Source organism: Thunnus maccoyii, chromosome 5 (assembly GCF_910596095.1).
Source record: "Thunnus maccoyii chromosome 5, fThuMac1.1, whole genome shotgun sequence".
NCBI lineage: Eukaryota > Metazoa > Chordata > Actinopteri > Scombriformes > Scombridae > Thunnus > Thunnus maccoyii.
The window spans coordinates 12551707-12577093 of NC_056537.1; the positions used below are offsets into that span (position 1 = coordinate 12551707).

The 25387-nt window shown below is 39.7% G+C and overlaps 1 protein-coding gene across 3 annotated transcripts in view; it reads right to left on the minus strand.

Annotated features, from left to right (window-relative positions):
• The window catches only part of LOC121897300 (neuronal cell adhesion molecule-like), a 42891-nt gene that overhangs the window by 3228 nt on the left and 14276 nt on the right, over nt 1–25387 (minus strand). Inside the window, exons 2-28 of one of the 3 annotated variants that reach the window (XM_042411703.1) lie at nt 22189–22364; nt 20532–20637; nt 18743–18936; nt 18246–18368; nt 17143–17313; nt 16546–16602; nt 15185–15296; nt 14894–15078; nt 14593–14727; nt 13398–13541; nt 13173–13284; nt 12930–13096; nt 12151–12298; nt 11904–12028; nt 10603–10704; nt 9683–9880; nt 9333–9403; nt 8868–9093; nt 8591–8706; nt 8290–8494; nt 7200–7322; nt 6540–6716; nt 5027–5086; nt 4656–4775; nt 3782–3943; nt 2929–3060; nt 1975–2053 (exon numbers count right to left, since the gene is read on the minus strand). In XM_042411703.1, coding sequence (XP_042267637.1) covers nt 1975–2053; nt 2929–3060; nt 3782–3943; nt 4656–4775; nt 5027–5086; nt 6540–6716; nt 7200–7322; nt 8290–8494; nt 8591–8706; nt 8868–9093; nt 9333–9403; nt 9683–9880; nt 10603–10704; nt 11904–12028; nt 12151–12298; nt 12930–13096; nt 13173–13284; nt 13398–13541; nt 14593–14727; nt 14894–15078; nt 15185–15296; nt 16546–16602; nt 17143–17313; nt 18246–18368; nt 18743–18936; nt 20532–20637; nt 22189–22273 — 3635 coding nt within the window. In that variant the 5' untranslated portion in view covers nt 22274–22364. The remainder of the gene's footprint in view (nt 1–1974; nt 2054–2928; nt 3061–3781; nt 3944–4655; nt 4776–5026; nt 5087–6539; nt 6717–7199; nt 7323–8289; nt 8495–8590; nt 8707–8867; nt 9094–9332; nt 9404–9682; nt 9881–10602; nt 10705–11903; nt 12029–12150; nt 12299–12929; nt 13097–13172; nt 13285–13397; nt 13542–14592; nt 14728–14893; nt 15079–15184; nt 15297–16545; nt 16603–17142; nt 17314–18245; nt 18369–18742; nt 18937–20531; nt 20638–22188; nt 22365–25387) is intronic. The other 2 variants (XM_042411704.1, XM_042411705.1) reach the window with 2 other exon arrangements.

Sequence of the window (25387 nt, forward strand, 5' to 3'; positions counted from 1 at the left end):
CAGCTGATATCCCACACAACACAACAGTCACTCCTAGAGACAATTGCACTACGCACACACTTGAGAAGATTTCATAGAAGTGTGGCAATTTAACAGGCACGTATGCCGTGTGTGTACAGTAATGTACACAGTCTGAATTTACAGTATGCTCCTGCAGTCAAACAAGAACAGCTCAGTTGAGTTAAGTTATGCCTTTATTGACATACTGTAAAGTTTCAGCTGAGCTTAATGGAAACAGCATGGATATAAAGTATACTCTCACAAAGGCACTATAATATTTGTACACTTTGCCTTGTGATTTATTGTCTACTTCGTTTTTTGGGTCAATGTCCATTGTCCTTGCAGTGTGAAAAGGTCCCTCATTTTACCTTCACAAACTACATGAGTTTTATAGGGTAAGTCTGATGATATTCTATATATTTCTTGCCAACAAATCCCATGAAAACACCAAAACCGACAATGAATTGATCCTACCAACAAGTACTGCCTGCTGTTGTTGTCCAAAATCTGTCAATGAGCCACATTGTTGCACTGACATGTTGCTTCATTACAGTGAACATATGCACTGTAGTTTATTTTGAGTAAATCCCACATAAACCATAATGTTGCTGAAAATAATCACTAGCACAGCAAATCTGTTGCTGAAGATAGTCCCCATTAAATACACTATTAATCAGTAACATTTGCTGTGAACTTGAAGTATATATTTGTCACCTGTTATCAAAGATTTAAACCCTCAGTAGGAATTTGGGTTTGGGACAGGCTAGGGAAGCTGGAAAGTATTGAGAGACAGACAGAGGCATCGTTGGTTTTGGTCTTTTCATGGATCTTGTTGTCAGTAATAAAAATGTAGAAAACCTCCAGTCTTACCCTTTAAAAATGATTACAAGTATCAAAGAATGGCTGCTGGCCTGTTATCATGATTATTAACCAACTCCAGTACACTCAGTGATGATTGCTTCCCTCAAACATGCTGATAGTTTCATATTAAATCCATATGTATCTATACACTGTATATATATAAACAATAATTCAATTCAACACATTATTGCCTAGAGCAAATGTTCATATATCAGATCTTCACACCATGCATATCACATAATATATATATTCTACATATATATATCGATATGTATTTATCACAGCATAAAATCCATAGAACAGATTTGTGTATACATAATACAAAAAGGAATATAAAATATAAAAGCAAGACCATCTTATAAATTCACTTGTAAAAAAAAAACAATATTCCAAAATGCTAGCTATACAGGAGTAAAGTGCTTCATTTTTCTTTATTCTGCGTGCGATTGGAGAAGCAGCCTAGAAACAGGATGCTAACAAGCATAGCTGGATAATTGCTGTAAGTTAGCAGGAATTCAGTGAGTTTCAATCATATCAGAGTTGTGTATGTAAGTAGCAATACACTAGGCAAAGTGTTAATACTATATATACTGTACACATGATGTATATGAGTAGCTTATTAGTTAGAATGGGATTTGAAGCTCGGGGTCAGTTTAAGATGTGTTGCAAATGAATCTAGCTTATATATTTTCTTCTTGACAGTCTTATTTAAATTTTCAAAACACCAAACTCCTTATCGCGAGAACCTGAAGAATCCTGCTTCTCAAATGACACCATAATGCCATATTGAGGACACACACAGTGTAGAGTCCAATACAAGTAGCATGTGCCATCCAGGACGTCCCAGAACCCAGAAAAAAAAAAATCTTGTGCTTTACGGTGGTAGAAGTTCAGATGGGGGGAGGAGGGGCACTTCTTGTTGTTGTTATGACTTTCAGTGATTGGTGATCCTGGGTCAGTTATTGGTCAGCTGTAAGGGTTGAGAGGAAGGAAGGAGTGCAGAGCTCCAGCCCAGCCAGAGAGATCAGATCTGGGCAGAAAGCAGGGACGGGGCAAGGGTTGATGGGTAAAATGGGCTCTGGGGTCTCCAGAGGCTGGAGCACTTTCTCTCACCTGTATTCCCCAAAGGTACAGTCATCGTCTTTCATGGGCTGGAACTCTGGGTCTGTGTGTGCATCCTCCTTCTCTTTTACTGGGGAGAAAACAAGAAGCAAAATTAAACAAACCAGCTTATGAAGTAGAATAAGAGACAATCGCAATAGTGTGTGTCCTGTATTTATGTGTAATATTGTAAATAGTATGGAATAGTGTATGAATTAGTTTGTATTGTCTTCACTGCTGTGTTCACTGCTGCTTATTCTTAAGATTGAATGAGACTGAAAGCGATGGCCACCAAGAAAATATATTAGCTTAGTTTCTTGTTATAACAAGAAAATGTTCTCATTGTAACAAGATACTTTTCACGTTATGTCAATATATTTTCAAGTTATTACTACATAACAAATTGTACCTTCTTGTTATAGCAATGTATCACTTCATCTTGTTATATCACAAAACTTTCTCTTTCACAAAATCAGTGTTATCTCATTAAAACAAGGATCTTCTCTTGTTAAAACATGATATGTTGGTATCTTATAATAAGAAGAAACTTTCATATTGTTGATAAAAATGAGAAAGGTTTTCTTATTTTAATTGGATACTGTAAGTCTGTATGCTCTCATAACAAGCTGATACAAGACAAAACTACTTCTTGTTTTTGCAATAAGTTTCAAAATATGTCATAACATTAAAATAATGACTTTTATAACGTGACAAGGAGCTTGTTAAAATGAGAAAAAGAAGAACTTGAGCATTTTGTTTTTGCCAAGTTAGCAGCTATATGCTGCTGTAGAAAAGCTGTATTAATTCTTTCATATGCTTTCAGTGCATAAACAAACCTATATTCTGAAACTCGGTTAAAATATAATAATAAAATCCTATTAAAAAGAATTGAATGTCAGCGAATAAAGCATTAAAGTGTGGGTTTAGATGTGAGTGTGCTCATGCCAGTGCTTGTGCATTACTCACCGGGGTACTTCCCTCCCTTATTCCTCTGGATGAAGCAGATAATGAGGAGGATCAGGATGAGGAGAGCGATGGCACACATGAGGCCGATGAACCATCCCTGAGTGGCAATGTCCACCTGTCTGCTCGCCACAGCTGGCCAAAGGAGGAGAGGAAGATTTAACATTTATGACTGGACTATCTTTTCCCAGTGGGAAGGTGAAAATAGAAACAATTAACCATAATTATGAACTAAAACAAACATGTAACATGTCAGTGTTAAATCTTTTTTAAGCATTCATTTAGTATCTACTCGTTAGACTTTTCAGCTCATGAGTGGATCATGATTGCACATTGTTACTGAAAAAGATAACTTTCATGTTAGAAGAGTTAGACTGAGCTGATGATATGCGGTGTGTACATCTGTATATAGTGTAGGGAATCAGTTGTTCTCTCACAAATACATACACAGAGAATCACAGATAAACACAGACAATAACAGTTACACACAAACATACACAGAGGTTTACTGTGGGTGATATTAGGTTGAATATTATAACACTAAACATATATGAAACTTCTATATGAGAATGATATCCACTTTCTCTAATAACCAAGTGTACAAGACTGACTTTAATTATGTTGAATTTGATCCACACAATCATGCATGCTGCTATATGTCTCTATATAACTACAGCACATGCCTCGCATACCAAGCCACCACAACACATCTGTTAAACCCATGCTTGACTGGGTTATAATTGCAAAACGGCACAAACTACTATACAATCTACACACAACACACTGCAAAGCCAGGCCAGGCCAGGCCAGGCCAGGCCAGGCCAAGGCAGAGGCGGCCGCCCAGGAACTGCCTCACCTGGGACTGTCACCAATAGCTCCTTGGAGCGGTGGGGCACCTGGTCGGAGTGACCTTTGGCCACCAAACGCACCCTATAGGAGAGGCCCTCCTTTAAGCCCTTGAGCATATAGTTCTGAGAGCCGTTCACGAGCTCTTTCTGCCACTCCTCTTCACCTTCACCTGCAGGAGGGACGTTGATGAAGAGAGGTACGTTTGATGGAGTGAACACAACTTAAAAATGGGCCACGGGGGTCAAGACAACATGGGAACTTATTGGTTGAAAAAAAAAACATCTACTAGCATGGGGTTATACTGCAGGTACAGCTATCTATATTAAATTTAATTAATAAAGTGTGTAGGACTATGCGGTTATATAAAAACAAGTCTATGAATCAATTATACATGTGATGAAAAGCTAAATATGAAAAGTGTTTGATGATAACATGACTATGTTTTTGATAACTACATTACTGTACTCTATGATTATGATACTCCCTATTTTAATTCAATAAACAGTAGGTGTGAGAGAGCCATACAACAACAACATAGCGTTTTTCATCCTCACTGCAGGTGGATATAAATTGAGAGCACTTCAGTCAAAATCAATTGGCATAACAAGAATGTTTATGCTGCTTTTTATGATGTTTGTCTACACAAGCTCCAGCGAGATTGTCATAGGAAATGCACGCAAATCTAGTCAGTAAGAGGTCTGGGTAATTAACAATCCAATCACAGACAGCCTTGTTTATTACATCTGGGTTCACATTTGGCAGGAGCCAGCATCAATGTGACTGCCAATATTTCTGTTCACCTGCGCAAGCCAATAATGAAGTAGGAGTCTCTTGCCACCTCTGTGGAACTGTCAGAAATAAAGGTGTGTTGCTTTGCTTACTGTTTTCTACTATGTATTCTAGATAAACGTTTTTCTCCGGGCCCCAGTACTCCCAACTGATCAGGGCCCCGTCCTCTCCCATCGAGGAGCTAACGTTCCCAAAAGGACTCACAGGCAGCGCTGAGCACACAAGAGAAAAGACAACCATCAAGATTGGTCTGTTGGTCAAAGGACAATCCAATAACTGCCAATTGATTTAATTGCGGTCCCATTAAATGTTCTGAGGATCACTGAATCTGGAGCTCGTAGCCTTACACAATAGCAATCAGGACACTAAGCCAGAAAACACAAGAATACACAAAGCTGATCATATAATCACATCAGGTACAAATCAGACATGTAGTGCGCTAAGATCACAGCAATATCTGTACCCTTGTGGGGTGGGCGGCGTGGAGGAGACGGTGCAATGGGATGAGAGGTTTGGGTGTTGCCTGTAAACAACATGGAGAAGGGTAAAGACCGCACCATACGAGAGACAAACACACAAGATGCAAACACTGTCCACACAGGCAGAGACACCATAGACACTGAAGTAAATACACAATGCATGCCAAGCAAAGCCTTGCCATGCATGGGAAAGCATCACCAGCAGCCACCGTGAAAAAAGTGAGAAGGGGTAAATGTCGCCAAAGGCACAGTAAAAGAAAAAAAAAAAGGCAGAGTGCTTTGAAAAGACTTGTCTGGTTTTATCATTTGACATTAAAAAGGCACATGTCATGTAGCATCTTTATCTGTGCGGCTTTGAACTTCTCTCAGCTTTGAACTTAGCAGCGGAGCATTTTGGTGAGTCACAGAATTTGACAGAGGCGAGGGGAAAGTGCTCAAAAACGAGTAGTGCATGCCTGCGGTGGGTTTTTGAAGCTATGGCTGTATCTGTAAAACATGCATCACTCTAGATACCGCTGGTAGCTGTGCCCACATCTCCGTCAAGCTGTGATATTAGAGCTTGTAGAGAGAAACAGGACACAGAGAAACAACAGGACAGGGGTCAATATAGGATGACCCCACCACCCCCACCTGTGTCACTATGTATCGGTGAGACATTCATGTGGTCATGCTGTGTGATGTAGCAGTGAATTAAATATAAGATGATCAGTCTGAGAGAGGGGTTTATGACAGAATGGGTCACCTTTTGTAACAATGCAACTGGATCACACTCATGTTCCACTAAACATGGATGAGGAACTTATGTACAGTATATCATGCTGTGTAAAATGCTAAAAAAAAAAAAAATGCTATGGAATAATGCACATTACACTGATACACTGTACACTGATAGACTGAGGAGGAACATTTTACACACACAGAACACATAACAATGTCCCGACTCAACAATGGGGCCACAACAAATTATTATTTTCATGACTTATTAAGCTTGCGATTATTTTTTTGATTAATCGATTAACCTTTTAGTCTGCCCGTGACAGTTTCTCACAGTTCAAGGTGACGTCTTCAAATTGTTTGTTTTGTGCCACCAACAGTCCAAAACCCCCAAAATTTACAATGATATAAAACAGATAAAAACAGAGAATTTTTTACACTTTAGAAGCAACAAGTGTTGGTATTTTTGCTTAGAAATCGTTGTAGATAAATTTAATATTGTTAGACTAAATGATTAATCGACAGCAGTATTATACAATAAACACATAAAACACGACACTAAGCTTCACAATTAAGCAGCATTTCAGTGTTTGGAGGAATGCTCCTCAATGTAAACCAATCATATGATCTGTAGATTAATGGCATGTTTGGACACTCTTACCTGCATCCTATAGAAATAATATAAATCACCAGAAATACTCATCTAGCTTTCAAATGGAAGGAAAAATTAATTATTATTAATTTTGATAATTTTCTTCTAGACATCTGCATTTGATGACTTACCTTCATCCATGATGGTGACAGCTTCCTGTGAAATGGCTGGGCCTGCTCCCCTGACTGTTTTCGCATTCAAATAAAACTTGTAGCGTGTGCTGTACTTGAGGTTGGGCAAAGTGACTGAGGTCGCATTGGCGGGCAGGGCCAGCTCCTCCACTTGGCCCAGCTCATTGGAGTTATTGACTACAGGGGTGGAGGATGGGTGACAGGATAATGGGATGGGGTGGAAGTTGGGAAGTAGTGGGGTAAGTTGAATAGAGGTATGAGTAGGAGTAAGAGGAGGGAGGTCGTAGATGGGGTTTGAGTGTCAATAATGACAGAGGTGGAAGTGACAGTGTTTGGAGCACAGAGGTGGAGGGTTCAGGAATAGAAGGCAGGAATGACAAAAGTTGATTTGTTAATTTATGTTGTTGTAATCTAAGCAAAGTAACTAAAATGCTCTTAGACTACTCTAACCCTTTATTTTTTTTTATTAATTTCTCTCTTATAATCTGAGTCTGAACAGGATGACAGTACAACACATGAAAAAGAATGACATAACATGACAAAACTACAAACTACATGAACGAATGTGACATTCAACACTAGGCAAAGATATAAAAGCTCAGTTAAACTCAGTGCTATGATTCATTTACTGTCTTCTAGAAAAAAAGAAACAACACTCACCTGGCTGATATTTGAGGGTGTAGCCAGTGATGAGTCCATTACGGTCGTGAGGAGGACTCCATTCGAGGGTTAGAGAGTCCAGGTTGGGGTTGGTGATTACCAGGGAAGAAGGGGCTGCTGGCACTGCAAAGTCATTGTAAACAAATCATGAAAGAGAGACCGCATGTAAGTCAAGGGTTGTAGAAGAATTCAGTTTATGTCCTATGATAAAACTTAATGTAGTATTTACTGATGATAAGCTGAGGTTTAAAAGATGTTTTACAATGCATTTGTGCAGCCATGATGGATAGCATCAACTGTTAAAGTCACCAAAGTTTATAATATATAATATCTATCTTGCTCAGCTTAGTATTATCCAGTTTCCTGACCCTTGGACATACAATCATCTACCATTCATAATATGAAATTTAGATTTACAGTATAGTTACAATACATTCTTGTGCTGAATTGTTTGGTAGAAGGTTTAACTTTTTGTTAGCTGTTGGATCACAGATTGTGGATTTGATACTTAGGATGATGGAGTCCTGGTTGCTAAGTGACTAGCGTACAAATAAAATCTCAAATCAAAAATGAGTTTTGTTACTTCACTTGGATGTTTGAGCTTGACTGTGCAGACTGATGTATGTGCAGAGTTTCATACAGACATTTTTTTCACATTCATCTGCTGAAAGTGGAAAGTTCCTGTGTGCTCATCTTAAATCTGAGTTTAAGGTGTGTACATATGAGCATGATTTGTAACGTTTCAACTAGTTTGGAGTCAATCACAGTCCAGTAACTTACACAAGTGTGATGTGGAAACTTGAAGCTTCCACTGCACATATGGAATCAAATAATGCTCATAAATATTTGTGAATGTGTAATAAAGTTTTGCAGCTGTAGAAATATTTTGTGTATGTGTAATTAAAATTTATGCAGGGTTTTTTTCAACAGTGAGGTTCCACAAAGTCTGAGAGACGGACACACAAATTTCCCACCTAATTATTCATTTCCCAATTAATTACTCCAAGCAGAGGATTTTTATGTCTTAAAATCTGTCTGGAGGGGATCTTTAACTATTTCTGTTCTGATATGAAAGAGTTCCTTCTCTTACCTCCTTCAGGTGTCTCAAACTGCTGGGTGGGGCTCGGGGGGCCCTCTCCCTTGCCGTTATAAACCTTAACGTTGAATGAGTAGAGACTAAAAGCATGTAAACCAGGCAGCATGCCGTGGCTGTGGTTCCCACTGAATGTCAGGATCTGCTTCTCCACATGATGGGGGTTATGTTTGTGGAGGCTGCGCTCTCTCCAGTAGTACACCTACAAAACATAGTTTACAGTACATGTTGAGCATGTATGTCGAGGTTGGTGGGATCGGTGTTCCTGTCACGCTGCATGTAGTTCATCACAATGTACCTTATATCCTTTGAGATATCCACGAATCAATTTATGAGGCACAGGATCCCAATGCACCTCTGCCAGAGTGCTGTTCAGCACAAAGACCTGAACGTTTTCTGGAGCTGCGACTGGTACTGTACAATAGACAAGGAACACAACACTGTAACAGCTAAATATAAAAGGAAACATACTGAGTAAATGTTATAGGATACACAGTTAATGTGCAACCCCAGGCTCCCAGGCTCTGTGGCTCACAGTACATTTTGTAAAGGTCTAAGGAGTCAGAGTAACTCACAGTCCTCTCCTGAGTAGCCGTGGGAAATAGCAGGCTCAGGTCCAGCACCGTGGTCATTCACAGCCTGAACTTTTAGCTCATATGGAACAAACGTGGGCGTTCCAGACACCACAAATTTGGAGTTGTTAGCTACGGTCACTGTGGTCCACTCGCTGTCTATCGTCTTCTGCCTCCACATCACTCTATAATGAAGTCCTGGACCATTAGACTGGAGGCCTGACAGCGGCTGTGGAGGAGAATATTTTACATTTAACTAGTTTTTTAATAGTTGCAGAAAATGCCTGCTTACACTTTATTCCGTACATGGTTTTTGGTGATCAAGAAAAAAACAAAGCTCATAAGACCAGGCAATAACAAAGTCATGCTTCACAACACAAGGAACCTTTTATGTTTCATGGTTCACTCCCTGGACAACAGTAAATGCCTCAGGATTAAAACAGATTGTTTGTTGTATTACTTTATTACCTTCCATGAGATAACAAGATTGTCATGCTCTGTTCCATGTCCCTGTACACCTGTTGGGTTCTCATCTGGAGCTAAAAAATATATTAAGAAAGACAAAATGAAACATTATAGCAAAGAGCACCTTTCCCTGTGGATCAGATCAACATAGTGATTTCCCTTTGAAATGAGGCATCCAACAAAAGCTGATGACCATCTCCCTTTAAAGTGTTTACTTACAAAGTACAAGATAAGACATTTTGCTCTTAGAAAATAACAAGATTTATTTAAGTATTAAAAAAAAAGTATGTATTCAGACTATATTCGGGATGAAACTTCACATGCGATGTTCAAACAATTAGCTGAGTGTCTACCTGCAGGGTCCGTCTTAAACACCCTGGAGGGGAAGCTGGGACGGCTGAAACCCACAGCGTTGAGAGCCAAGACTCTGAAGGTGTAGTGGACGTAGGGTGACAGTTTAAGGTGAGCTGTAGTCTTGGTTCCAGGGACCTCAGTAAGATTATGCCAGTGACCCCGATGGTGGAGTGAGTCTTCATACTGGATCAGAAATTCTGTGTGGAAAAAGACATGTGAACATTATCTGACAGTGTATTTGCATAACTGGAATAAATTCCCTCAAGGTTTTTTTTTGGACAACAACTCAAACAGCGAACTTTTTCCAAAAAATGCTATTTCCAGTAATGCTTTGAGGCTTCAGGGAAATTATGAATTGAGTCATGCTTTTGTGAAAAGATGAGTGTTTGCAATATGCTGACCATATTAATAGACAGTGGAGAAATGGATTACGCTGAAGTAGTGCTTTAAGACATTTCTATTGATGTGTTGGTGCTCCTGCTGTTAAAACCTAATAAAAATCCACTGTAACTAATGATTTGAAGCTGACCTCTGCTGTACTGAGAAACTACAAACTCTTTACCACCTCTGTCTAAGCCTACAGGGGGGAGTGTTTCTACAAAAGATGGGATGTTTCACTATAAGTTTTGCAGACTATATTATTAATTGATCCTAATTATGTAGATTCAAGTTTTAAAGATTATTCAGATTTGTTCATGCTGCCCATCCTTCTGCTTAGGAGAGCAAGCTAGATGCCAAAAGAATAAATATGTACATATATATAACAATTTTAAAAATTCCAGTCTGGTTCACTGCACATAGCAGCACAAACAGCTTCAGTAAAGAGCATAACAGACAGCCAAACAGACACAGATACATAGAAACCCCCCACCACACACACACACATACACACACACACACACACACTCTTAAGACATACTCTGAATAGGACTGTTATGTTCATCCCCAGGGGTCCAAGTGAGCTGAACACTCCTCTTTTTCTGGTCTGTCAGCTCTAGGTCAGTTGGGGGGTCGGGTCGCTCTGGGGGAGATACAGCACAGAGAGCAACATCAACAACACACCAGCTTGGGATGATATTCACACTGACTTCATACAAACAGTCATAGAATTTGTGAGGTTCATGCCACAAGAAGATGCAGCAAAAACAAAGGGATAAAAGAGGATATATGGTTAAATTAATTTGCGTCTGTGATACTAGAATAACAATAAATGCCCAGTATGTTAGTTTAACCAAGCACATGTTTCCTCTATTTCTTTACATGTTCTGTTTGAGGATGTTATTTACCCCTATGATACACATGCAGACGCTGCATCATGCATATGAAATGACTGACACTCTACTTGAGCATCTTCCATAATCACTCTGCATGAAATAGAGTCTCAGGCTCACTAGAGAGGCTAAATTGATGCTCACATTTTGGAATTGTTATGATAAAGTGGAATTCATGCTTGGAATAAATGAGTGATGAGGAAATGGTGCATTTGAAAAGATCCCAAGCGGTGCAATGGGGAGATGTTTGCTTCGCAAATTATCTCTGCATTCAAATGTGAGTGGAAATTGCTTCCACTTGCCTAAATGTTTAATGTTTGCATCAGTGATTTAATGCATGCAAACTTTATGCATTTTTACAAAAACGGAAAAACACACAGTTTATATTAAAAGCTTCCAAAAAACGCACCTGAAAGTCAAAACAAATTAATGTTAAAATCAAAGTGAAAAGAAGAACGTAAAAAAATGTTCAGCGATGGTTAAAGACAAATGGCATCTTCAGGCCACAACATGCTTCACTTAACAGAAACATTCAACAAACAACACAAGTCCATGTCAGCAGACGACATCTGGATGCTCATGTGCTGCAGGTTTACCGTAGACAACAGCTGGTGTTGGTGTGGCCTCTGCCAGGTGGGAGTGCAGCAGTGAAAGAGGGAGTTTAATGGTCAGTCATCCAGAAGAAAACAAAGAAGATTATCTGGCTTGCTAAGAAGGAAACAATCAAATATTCATGCTGCTGACATGATAGCTGACTAAATCCGTTCCGACCCTCTTAAGTAAACTCTCGCGCAATTAACCTTGAAGGGCTGAAAGGAAATCTGTTGTGTAAGTATTGGATGGATTCACTTTTCTGTAAAGACCTGAGGTAGAGAGAGGTTACACTTTAATAATTTGTGAGTTTGTTTTATGCGTCAGTGAAATTGAGCTTCTGCAAAGCGGTACATACCGATAACAGTGAGCTCAGCGCTCGCTGAGTCATGGTCCAAAGTAGTGTTCACAACACAAGTGTACACCCCCGCATCATTCTCTGTCACATCAGTGATGGTGAGGCTCTCAGGGTCTATGATTAATCTGTAAAAAGAAAAAAAGCAAGTTATTTAATTCCTGTCAGTATTTGTTATATCTCATGCAGAGAGACTGCAAACGCAGGGTTAATGCTATAGAAAGTGAGATGTCTCAAGAAGTGCTCTGACCTCTCGTCATCGGGCAGCTCTCCATCGTCTTTGAGCCAGTTCATAGTGGGGATGAGCGAGGGGTCGTGTTTCACCTTACACTCAAACACCACAGACCTTCCCCTCTGGACCACTTTGTACTCCGGCTGCTTCAGGATTCGGGTCGGCTCTGATGGGAGGGGAGGAAAAAAGGTCAGGTGCAGTTTAAATTCTATCACGTTACAGAATAAAAACAATAATAAAAATCTAGTATTTCTTAAGGTGATGTCATAAAATTGCGACTTTCGAAATCCCAGTATTTGATTTTTGGCTTTTAGTCATAAAATTATTATTTATTTTTCTTAATTTTAATTGTTTTTTTGTGTATCATCTTGCAGGTCTACAATTATTTTCCGTTGATTGTTGTTTACATGATTTATCCTTAAAAAGAGACCTCACTGATGTCATACACTACATGCGTCATGCAGAAACAAGTTGGCAGCCTATTAACTACATAACATTCACCAAAAAATTCTATGTTAGGTGATACTTTTGCTGTTTTTGACCTTTGGAGTCTGTTTTTGGGTAACATGGATGTTGCAAACAGAAATGTTTTATATTTTTAATTTATTTTATTTATTTTTAATTTACATAGCAGAATTGTCATTGATTACCGGTAATTTCCTTTCAATCAAATTTCAATTAAATTTCAACTGAACTTGTCAGACATCGCACTGTAATATCACTATGTGTGTTATTAATTAGGTGTGTTTACTCTCATACTTATAATTTTAGAATCTTCACTGCAGAAAAACTCTCACCTTTGACCTCCAGGTAGACGTGATTCTCATAGATACCAAGGATGTTTCTGGCCACACAGGTGTATTTGCCACTGTTTCGGGCCTGAGCTATGTTAATCTCTAAAGTCCCGTTGTCGTGCATGTTGTAAGCTTCTCCTCCCAGGGTGCCAGGCCGACTGTCTTTGAACCTGAGACAGAGAGGCAGAAGCTTTGAGCTTTTGAAGAGACGTAATACTTACAGCTGTTAAAAGTTCATTAACTCACCATGTAATTTTAGGGATGGGTGATCCAAAGGAAGCGCAGTCCATCAGGGCCCGGTGATTTTTGATGACCTTGTAGACTACGTTGGCTGGTGTCAGCACTCTGGGCGGCTCCGCTGCAGTGAGGCAGTAGCAATTATTGTAATAATTATTACACTCCAGAAATCGATGTAAATGGAAAGCAACATTCAAATAAAAATGGATCCCCGCTCTCACATAATGAACTTACAGAGGACATTGACAAAGGCGTTGGACAGAAGGTAGCCGTATTCATTGGAGACATTACACTGGTAGACGGCGCTGGATCCAGTCTGTACATCCGTGAATATGATGGTGTCATCCTCCACCTTTCTGCTGAGATCCTTAGGCGAATCTGTTCATGGACAACAGAGGTTACAGATGTAACTATCGCTCTGGGAACTCAGAGTACATCTTATAGAGAAGCTTCTGTAGAACAAACATGCTGAGAGGGTATCACAATTGTACTACCTTTTCTGTATTGATCACAATTTGCCCATAACATTGATTATTGAAAACTGTCAAGTACCGAAAGCTGGCACTGAATTCTAGGTCAGATTTTCTTTTTACTTATTCTTTGATCAGGTACTTCCTCATTTCAATCATACTTTTGGTCATATTAGATTGTATTTTACTTTCCAAAGTTCTTTTATGGCTGCTTTTTGTTAAAGTAATAGTTCATCATTTTGGCACAAACTCCTAGGTGCTTTCTTGCCAAGATTAAGAGGAGGAAATTGATATCATTCTCATGTCTGTAGGCTAAACATGAATCTACAGCCAGCAGCTGGCTAGCTTAGCTTAGCATAAAGACTGGAAACAGGGGGAAACTGCTAGCCTGGCTTGTCCACGGGTAACAAAATCTGCCAACTAGCACCTCTAAGAAATACTAATTAACATGTTCATTTTGTTTGTTCAATCTGTAAAAAATCAAAGTGTAAAAATGACAAGTTGTGATTTTAAAAGGGGTTATAGGTGCAGTGACTTCTTGGAGTCTTTTTGCTGGTTGCCTGGACACCACATGGTGATGACAAGACTTTTGGGAAGAAAGTGAATAAATGTATTTCCCAAAATGTTTAATTAACAGTGCTTTGAGAGAAGATTTATTGAACACTGATGCAGCTGAGAAGTTTTGCTTGGTTTGTGGAAGAGAAAAAACAGTGTTTGAGGAAAAACATCTTTATACTCCTCACTTTGAGCTATTCAGAAAAGTATTATCATAAATATCAATCAATATCCACCCTGTAGAGAAGAAAATGCTTTAAGGTATCAAGGTATATGCAAATCTGTAAATTAAAAAATGCTGTCTCAAATAATGAAATTAAACAATGCTCAGCTTATATGAAAAATGAAAAAAAGTCTTATAGACTGGAAAATGAGTGTCAGTCAGAGGGACATGTTGCACTAACTCTCTATGGGGATGCCATTCATCGCCCAGGTGATGGAGGGCTTGGGCGTGCCACTGGCCCTGCAGGTCAGCACACCGTTCTCTCCTGGAGCTAAGACAAGGTTCCTGGGAGAGCCACTGATCCAATATGGAGCGGCTGAAAATAGAACAGAGCACAGCAGAAGGCTGGAGAATTAATCACTGAGCACACTGCCCTGCTGGCATCTGTGCATAAATCAATTATGAGATGGAGAGAGAGGGAGAGCGAAAAGACAGAAAGAAAGAGTGACTGTGGCCCGATGGGATACTCATCACAAACACACCTTTGACCGTGACACGGATGGTGTGGTGAACCGAGCCAAGACGATTTTTGGCCGTGCAGCGGTAATCTCCTGCATCTGATTCAGACACATCCACAATACGCAGGGTCTTCTGGTAGTGCAGGAAGGATGTGCGCTTGGCCGGGAAATCGCCACTCACTTTGGTCCAGGATATATTAGGGGTGGGCCTGGATTCAAAGAGAAAGAGAGGGAAGAGACAAATATAAAGAGTGTTGATGACACTCAAGCAGGTGGGCACTTGAGGACTGAGAAGTGGCAGATTCTTTCACTTACAGTCCTTCGGCAATACACTCCATCTCCAGCACCTGTCCTCTCAATACCATCTTGGAGCTGGAGGGGCCAGATGGGATGAGGAAGGATGGCTTCCTCTCATCCACTGGGTCCTCTGCAGTTACACATAAGTAAAGTTATTACATCTCCTCAGCATTATCCCCTAACACAGTGAATATCCAGGCCTGAACCAGGACTATCATATTCACAAACCTGCCTTTGCTGCACTCTGTGACGGATCTGCAACACACGGGCACTAGGCCACTTCATTGCAGACCGCTATTCTCATATTTTATGGTTAGATGTAAATTTTATAGCCATGTTGTGTTTTATTGCCCTGTTTTCTGTGAGTGTTCATTGCCAATTAATTGCCTACTGAGATTATAATAAAGACTAAAATTAATATAATATACATAGACTTGGGAATTAGAGAAATGAAAATCAGCTTTCTGCCACTAAATTGGTAAATAACTGCTAAACTACCTACTGGAGTAGATCTTATAATGATGGTGATGATGATGATGATAAACATCCTGGCATGCAAGCAGTTTGATGAGAGTCAGACTGCTTGCTGTTTCAGGTTAGACAGAATGTGGCATTTTGCAGCGTGCCATTTAGACAAAGAAACAAACCGAAGGTCTTTCAAACAATAAGAAATGAGGTGAGATGAAAATCAGTGGTGACAGAAAGATTAACAAGTATGTGTGCTCCAGAACTAGTCGGGGCAGCAGGGAAAGAGTGATTCTGGAAGTTAAGATTTGAGCTGAACGTTCGACAGAGCCAAGAGAAACAAACAAAAAAAGGATCAATTTAACATATTTAGACTTTAAGAGTCTTTAAAGAGTCATCTTTTGATCAAAGTAATTGTTCATTGTTAATGAGAATGCAATTTATAACTCCTTTTAATTATGAACTAATTAATTTTCTTCATTTTTTAATCAATTTGTGATTTATTATTTCAAAGCTCTGTTGTGATTTTCAGAATCGAACAGATGTTTCAGCTTCATGTTACACAATCAGCTCAGTCAGTAATGGAATCATCATGCAGAGCTTATTTAAGCAATTAAAAGGAGGAAGTAAGTAGTTAACAAAAGGTTTTTGATTGGAAATAGCAGGAGTGACAGAGGGATAGAGAATTAACTTGGATTTTTGGGTTTGAGGGTTAGTGTTAGTGGGTAAAGGCTACAGTTTGGAGCTCTAGGTTGGGGTAAGCACTAGGGGGTGCCAGATCTCACCACTAAATGGACCAGTGAAGTTGTAAAAAGCCCTGGATTGTTGGGTTGAAGGGTTAGTGTTAGTGGGTAAAAGCTATAGTTTGGAGCTCTAGGTTTGGGGGGTTAACACTAGGGGGTGCCAAAACTCACCACTAAATAAATCAGTGTCATTGTAAAAAGCTGCCATTGTGTCATTGATTGCATCCACTGTAACACAACAGAAAATCAAACACGCCACAAGTTTAAATCATCAAGCACATGCTTTAACAACTTAACATGAGAATGTTCAAAATAAGAACTGCTAGAAAAACTAAAAACAGATGAGGAATGATCGTCACAAAAACTGTAGTGTTAACATCCTGCTTTCATGTTAACTGCAAATACTAGACTGAATGAGAGCAGTCTTTGTTATTGGTGGAGAGTGCTATACAGAACTTCTCACAGAAGTAATAAAACAATCGCGTGCCTGGCAGATGGTAGAAAGAGCCATGAGAGCTCTGACAATATGTCTTTTCAGTCGGACGACGACCACTGGCGCCTCTGAGGATGGAATCAGATATAGGAAATGCTGTTTCCCTCCTACACAGTCATACTAGTACATACTGTACTACTGTAAATGAACCATCTCTCATGCAAACACACACACACTCAAACTCAATCACGTCATTCTATTTGTCTCAGTTATGCTAGCTGCATTTGCCTTCCATTGTCTTGTTTTCTTCTCCTCACACACAGAGTCAGACTTACGGTTGAGGACCTTGACGGTGATAGGTTGTTTCTGCTGGATGGTTTGTGTGTGTGGAAAGCGGGCGTAGCAGATGTAGTCGTTCCTGGAGTCCTCTCGGAGTACATTAGAGAAGTAGAGGTCTCCGTTTAGGGACTGGGACACTCTGCCGCTCTGAGGAAGCCTCTGGAAGTCTGAAATTTTCAGCAATTTCAATAAATGCATGTTAAAGGTGCTATAGGCTGCCTTCTTTAAAGGGTTTCAGTGATACAACTTTCTGTTAAAGAAATAGTCCCTATTAACAGTCTGTGATTATCCAAAACAACACACAGTTTGTGGAAAGACTTGCTGTAATTGACGGTCACAAATCAATATCCAATCACCTCTATTGCACTGAAGTGGAGGTATAAACTTCAGAGACAGATATCTCAAAACTTGAACAAATTAAACACAACCCTGAGACTGAAAGTTCATTCTTGATCAGGATTGTATCTTCCCGTATCTTCAGTTGCCCAGAACAGCAACTGAGTGGATCTTGGGGTGAGATTGTTTGTTGTTTCCATGGTGAGTGAACATTCAGTCTCAACTTTTAAGGAAACATTCACAACAAATCCTTAAAGTGCCTCCAACGTTTCTATCATAATGGGGAATCTGCTGAGGATACTCCTGTAATAGGATCAAAATTCTAATTAAAATTGATTACATGTTATACAGTATACTAGTAAAGGTATTAGAGCTCCTATTTGGGTGAACTGACCCTTTAAAATCAATACATATTGCCTAATTGACTACGATACTTAGTGAAATTACATTATCTGTACATGATATAGGTTGAGACTATTGGCAGTGGCATAGCTCTTGTGTTTCTCAACATTAAGACCAAATTTCCCATAATCCCCATGGCTCCCTGTCACAAATGGTTGCAGTTATTCATACTTCTAATATTAAAGTCTAAAAAAATTAATGTCACTATGATGTGTATATTAAAATACCACACACAGGGCCTTAACTGTGAAACACACTGACAGGAATCCTTTGACAGCAGACATAATTTTTTTCACACAGTGTCTTATAATGTGTACATCTATGCAGCTAAAACATAATCTTCCACGACTGAAGCACTCACAGTTGTCCATCCAGAATATAATGGGAGGAGGAAGTCCAGCTGGGGGTCGACACGGCAGCACCAAGGACACACCCTCCTGAACGACAAATGGCTTTATCTTCTCCTTTGACCACAATGGGGACCCTGGATTGGTTGAGAAAGAACATACACATCAGTGGATGAAGAGTCTCATAATTTGACATGAAATATAGGTTGCTAATGGACTGTCGCTGGCGTGATGACAGGTGACTAGGCGAGATGAGAGGGATGAGGCCCAACTGAATTATAATGTGCGAGAGGAAAAATACAAAAGGGATATTCAGCTCTAGCTACTGTTTCGTGCTGCTTTCTCCATGCAACCTTTACCTTTCAGCAGCTCTCTTAAGATGGAAAATGCAACTTAATTATTGGAAAAAGAAAAGAAATTGATGTACATATTAAGAAAGATATGCATGACATAAAGAAAATGGAAGAAAAGAAAAATGACATGTAGAAATGAAAGACTGCACTCCACTCACTGGACTGTCTTACGACGATGTTGTTGGAAACAGCAGCTCCATGCTTGTTCCTTGCTGTGCACTGGTACACCCCCTCGTAATTTTCAGCCTTCTCTCTGCTGATGTCAATCACCAGAGTCCCAGAGTGGGGCTTCATGTTCACATTTGGGTCCTGGTCGATGTCAAAGTGGGTCCCATTTCTCGTCCAGGAGAAACTGAGGAAGCAGCAAGAGTAGTGTCATAACAGTGTAGCTATTCACTGATAACATATTGTGTTATGATAATCTGTTGAAGCGCACAGCCACCATTTGCAACGTGCTGTAATACAGGTCTAGGCTTAAGGAGGAAATGAGAAACGTTACAGGAATAGTTTAACCTTTGGGAAATATTGGCTTTTCTGCAGGGAGATAGAAGATCAATACCAATTGCATGTCTGTCAGTTAAATATGAGGCTACAGCCACAGTTAGCTTAGCCTAGCTCAGTTTAAAGAGTGGAAGCAGGGGTAATCTATCAGTACAACAACTGGACATTTTTGCACTTTGGTTTTTATACAGATTAAACAAACAAGATATCGTGTAACATGTTAATTAGTGAGCTTCAGAGTTGGTGGTGGGCTTTGGACAGAGCCGAGCTAGCTATTTCTCTGTTTCCAGCCTTTATGCTAAGTTAACCTGCTCTTGGCTGTAGCTTTGTATTTACCATACAGACATGAGTTTAATATCAACCAAGAAAGCAAATTAGCATGTTTCATAAATTGTCCCCCTGTTTCCAGTTTACTATGCTGTGGCTTCATTTAGTGGACAATGGTATCAATCTTTTCATCTAACTCTTGGCAAGAACACAAATAAGGTATGCCTACTGGTTAAGACGGATGGCACATAACTGCAACATCTGTAGTTCCATTGCAGCAGTGGACCTTTGTTGTGTGTCCAATAAAGGTATAAAAGCTCCATAAATATGTATATTTTTAAAAAGCAAATGGTGCATTACCCAAAAAGTCACACTATTATTTTGAGACAAATGTTTACTGGTTGCAGATATGGATAAATTGCTTAAAAATGTATTTGTGTGTGTATTCTGTGTTTGTGTGTGTATTTCTATCCTTGTGAGGAGTATTTTTGTTTAAGACTGTGAGAATAAAGACTTTTTGGGAAATTAATGACATTCTGGCCAGTTCTCACTCCCGCTGTACATGATTTTACTACTAACACAATTACTATTAAAAGAGTACTATGATAGATTTAGGTGTGCAAACTCCTTGCCAGTCTTCATTTCTTCAAAAGGGGGTTAGAGGGTTAACTGAGGTCAGAATTACATTAAGGTAAGCTAAGGGTTGCTGTCTTGTTCCCTATTTCTCTTTTATTCTACACGGCAATGTTAAGACCACAAACAGTCTTCCTCCTGGTTGAGAGTTTAGGGCTAAGACATGTACTTTATGACGGTCTTTGCAAGCATAGAAATACAAACCTGTGTGTGTGTGTGTGCATATATGTGTGTGCACACAGTGTTGGTGCCAGGAAATGAATCAGGTGTTACACTATGATAAATAAAGGAGGGAGGGTGGCATAATTTTGAGCAAAAGATTCAACCCCCATCAGCTAAAGTCAGCCTCTGGCAAGGACAGTGTGTGCAGAAATAATATACCTTCTCTATTTATTATAAAGTTTTTTTTTAAACAGAATTTCTGCAGACTTCCTGTCAGCTGCGGCTTCTAACTGAAATTAGACAGGTGGTGGTTGGATCCACACATGGAATATCCTCTTTAGTAACAGCATCAAGAATGCAAAATAACAGTTCACAGATTCCTACCTGGGATGAGGTTTCCCCTTCGCCTCACAGTGGATTATAATGTTCTCTCGTGGGTCGATGATGTAATCCTTCAGGGATTGGTGAGTTATGGTCGGTGGCTGCGGCACTAAAGGCGATCAGAGAGAGGGTGCTATTTAATCATGACCTTTACTGCATAACTAAGCTTTTTTCTGCTGCTGTATTGATCACACAAGCAGTCATTACCAATCACATGCAGACTCACCACTCTGAATCAAACCAGACGGCTGTTTGCTGACAGACACAAAAAAAGCTCTCATAACATGTGCAACAGCAAAAAGGCATGCAGAACACTCAGGTACATTTCACTTTATTGTAATGATCCGATGCTTAATGCATTCCCGTCAGTGCCAAGGAGATAACTAATGGACTATGACAAAACAAATGATATGTGAACTCAAGCTGTTTGCAATATTGCTCCAAAGAAAATGCTCTACCACTGCAGAAACACACAGAAAAAAACAACAAAAAAAAACAGAAAAAAAAGAAAAAAGAAGATCACTGCATGCAAAATATCCACTCCACGTCACACTCAGCATCTTGTAACATAAAACAGCCAAAATATAATAAAAAAATATGACAAAATATAACCCTTAATGTACAACAAAAACAGCTACTGTAGCACAACCTCTTGGGTAAATTCACACTAGTTTGAGACTTACATCCTTCCAGAACTTTGTTTCCCCCAAGAATCAGCAAACAAGAAAAAAAAACAACGTGACAGTAAAGAGAACCAGACATTAGTGGTTAAAATAAATCTTCCTGCAATAATTTCTGCTTCAAAACAAGGTTGGACAGGCCAGTTCCCAGTTGAGGAATGCCAGTCTCCTGTGGTCAACGGCTCCAACCAAACAATATGCAGAAGATCTACAGTCGCACCACAATGACATCATGCTGTGGGACTGGAAGTCAAAACAATCTTTATTTTCCACATCAGTCACAATGAGGAACACTTTGTCTAACAGTGTTTGCTTTAGATAACTAAGGCAGCAAAATATAAAGAGTCTTCTATATCAAGTGTTTAGAAAACAAGAATCTGACCCTACTAAAGCTGGATATATAGATAGTTTATGTCTATAGAGAGATAGAATCAATGTGATACTGTTGGGCAGTATGGAATAAGATTATTTTCTAACTTTAAAGCTACTTCAGGAGAAATAAAAGGGGAAAACTGCATGTTAAGGGGTTAAAACCAAACTTTTAACAACCAAACTCTCATTTTGATAAAACTAGAGATGCAACAAAGTTATTATCATTATAGATTATAAACTGCTGATTATTTTCTAAATTAATTGATTATTGGCTGTTTCTATATAAAATAATGGAAACAACCATTATTATTTCCTTGACCACAAGGTTACATATCAAAATTGTTTGATTTGTCCAGTCAACAGTCCAAAAATCATACATAATCAACTTGATTTCATTTATAACAAAAAAAACAGCAAATCCTCACATTTGAGAGGTTGCAACCAGGAAATGTTTGGCATTTTTGTTTAAAAAATGACTGAAATAATGATTTAATTATCTATAATTGACTAATAGATTAATCAACTTATGTTTCAACTCAAGATAAAACCTGACATCAGTTGATTTGAATTCTTGAATGTGTTGTTTAGAGTGTGATCTGTTGCCTTACGGTCTAGCGGGACCTCCAGCGCGCCGGCGAGGTGACCCAGGAACAGCACCAGCAGTGCTGCATCCATCCTCCTCCTCTCCATCATCGGTGTGTGACGCAAAGGTCTGCCCCCAAATACAGCGAAGCGCCGCCTCTCTGCTCGGTCACACTGTCTGAGGACACGTGCACATTCACAACTAGAGGGAAGAGTGAGAAAGAAAGAAAAAGAGATAAGAGGATAGAAACGGGAACAGAGATTAGTGGGTTGAATAGCACATCCAGTTACTGCGGCTATCAATCATAATACTGAGTTTGTTCTATTTTGTGTTCATCAGCTGGTGAGAGAGAGAGAGAGAGAGAGAATGAGAGAGACAGACACATATAGCTCTGGCCACAGATCGATGTTAGTTGCCATGCACTGCATTTTGCTGGAAGCTATCTTCTTGATCTAGAGCACTCCAATAGAGACCAACGCGGCCCTCATGGGCTCATTTTGCTCAGCTAATCACTGCTGTGGCCATGATGCCATTAGGCCTCTGCCATATCGATCACATCAGCTAGCAGATGACATGCCAAGGGACAAGACAAGGGGACACTCACTTTACTTTCCATTTCACTCTCAGCTTTATCTGTTTGATTGACTGACTGTCTGACTGAGCCAGTAGCAAACTGATCTACGATGAGGTCAGATTTCAGACACTGAACCATCATTCTTTCATGAGATTACTGTAGTCGGAAACATTGTGTGTGATTGGACAAATCTTAGATCTCTGACATCTTAGTAGACGCTGTTGAATGGTGGCAGTTCAAGAGGGTGTTCAGGTTCAACTGAGGTGACTTGTTTACAGGTTTTAGCAAATTGGTGAAAGACTAATTGGCCATTGATTAACTGTTAATTAAGTAAGGATTTTCTTTTGTTACACAATTAAGCCTCCATCACAACACTTGTGTTAGATGGCGGCTGTGCTGTGAAAAGACTGGAAAGTAAAATAAAATCTATTTCCCCTTGTTTCTAGAGAGCACAGTGTTGCTATATCACACCTTCATCCAACTACAAACAATTATATTTTGAGACAAAGCAAAAAAAAGGCCTAATAGCAAAATGCAAATGTTGAAGTCACTGTCAGGGACATCAAGACCAGACTGTGACCTTCAGAGAATAATAATGAGTAACAAAACCGAAATGACTTTGCTCAATTTAATTCTGTTTTTATTCACAGTCATCTGCATAATTCAGCGCTGTCACAAAGAAATGATCGATATAATTAATTATTTTTGTATGAACGTGAGCACATCTCTAAAAATCATGATGAAACAGGACTTAGGAGGAGTCGGTTTCTGTCTTTTAACAACTGCAGCATGACCTGCTTTTATCTCGCTCTCCTGCCTGTCTTACCCAAGGCATCCACTGGCACAGCATCAAAATGTCACAGCTTAATTTAGAGCTCAGGCGGACTAATTTGCTGCGTTATCTGAAAAGCACACTATCAAATTTCTGATATTAATGCTGGTTACTGTGTGAAAGAATCAAATTGAACCTATTAAAAGTGGAGCTACAGTTACTGCTCCATCCCTGTGCGTCCTTGCCTTTGGGTGTGGGGTGGGTCAAGGGGGCAGATGAGGTGGAGGAGGCTGTGTCTGGGACCAGAGGCTAGACAGACGGGCAGTCAGGCCCTGGTCTGGTCTGGTCTTCCTTGGGGAACTGATGTATTTGTTAGTGCTGCCCTACAGTCATGATTCAGTACGGGCCCCAGAGCCGGTGTCTGGTAGCATGGGGAGAGACCAAGGCCAACGTCTGCTGCCCCCGGCTTCCACTACACCTCTCTAGGGAAGGCCTGTATTATTCACCTACGGCAGCCAATCACGCTGTTGTGTACACCATTAGACAGCTCTGGCTTGGGATTTGATATAAAAAGATCCACGGGGGCAATTTCATCAAGCTCATTTACAGGCTGCAGAAAGGGATGCTGAACTGGCACTGAGCAGAAAACCTGCAACTTGGCATCAATGTTTATTTTCAGTGTTCTCTTAGTTAGTTAGAAATTTATGATCAGATATAATTTATTCCAAATCCATTCATTGTGATTAGTTAAGTGTTGTATAGCAATAATGCCCCAATGCCAATCCAATTTTGTTAATGAAAAAAAGCCATGAAAGCCAAGATCACTAGAAATTAAAAACACAGTCTGAAATTGGCACTTTCAGGTGAAGTGACAAAAACAGAAGGACAGCCTGTGACAGTGAGAGAATAAATGTGTTAATTATAAATTTTATGGTGAATCCCAGAAAGCCTGGAGATTCTTATCTGGAAAGGCGCCAGGGCTTCATCCTGGATTCATTTCCCAATTTAATGAGGTGTAGCAGCTCAGCTCCAGCCGGTCAGCATGTGTGTGTCAGTGCGTGCATACTGCAAGTGTGTGCCTGTGTGCATTTGTGTGCTATAATTATCCCTGTGAGCTGCGGTGATACGGGGCCAACCCCTCACATCCCTCTCACAGTAGGACCACAGTGGAAACTCAAGTGGGGCTCTTAAGACGAAGAGCAAACCACCAGAGCCTGAAACTACATAACTCCTGTCTTACTGAACAGTAAGCGTAAGAAATATTAATAATATACCAGCTTTACTCTACTTTACTTTTTTAAATGAAGTTGTGGAGTATTCATGCTCCTAATTGTGTAGCATCTGGCAAAAGCTTGCATAATAAGTATTTTGAGCTTAAAGTAGCTTAAGCCTTCCCCTTTAAAGGAGAAACTACGGTTTAAACCCCATTTTGTATTTGATTATACAATTTTTCGAGGGGACACTTAATGAGAAAATATCCATCACTATTGTGCAACCTTCCTATGCACCTTGTGCTGACAGAACAAGAAAAGCCAAAGTCAATAAAGCTCACTTCAGCGCAGACTGCTGAGGATGAGATAAAAGCACGGTGCTGTTTGGAGTGCTGTGCCAAAAGATGTCAGACAGCTGATAAAATCAAACAGGAAATGGTCTCTTTGAAAAAACACGACAGGTTGGTAAGGGCATTCACAGTGAAGATTTTTTAGCTATTTTTCAAATGAGATGAGGCCAAGAGGATGATAAATTGTCTCACTTAGGCAACTTTAAATGGTGCCATTTGTACTTAAATAATCCCGGCCCATTTATTAAGGAATTATGAGAACTTAAGTGGTGTTAAAGTGCATTCTGCAAGGTGCATGTCTTCTTTTTCCAAATGAG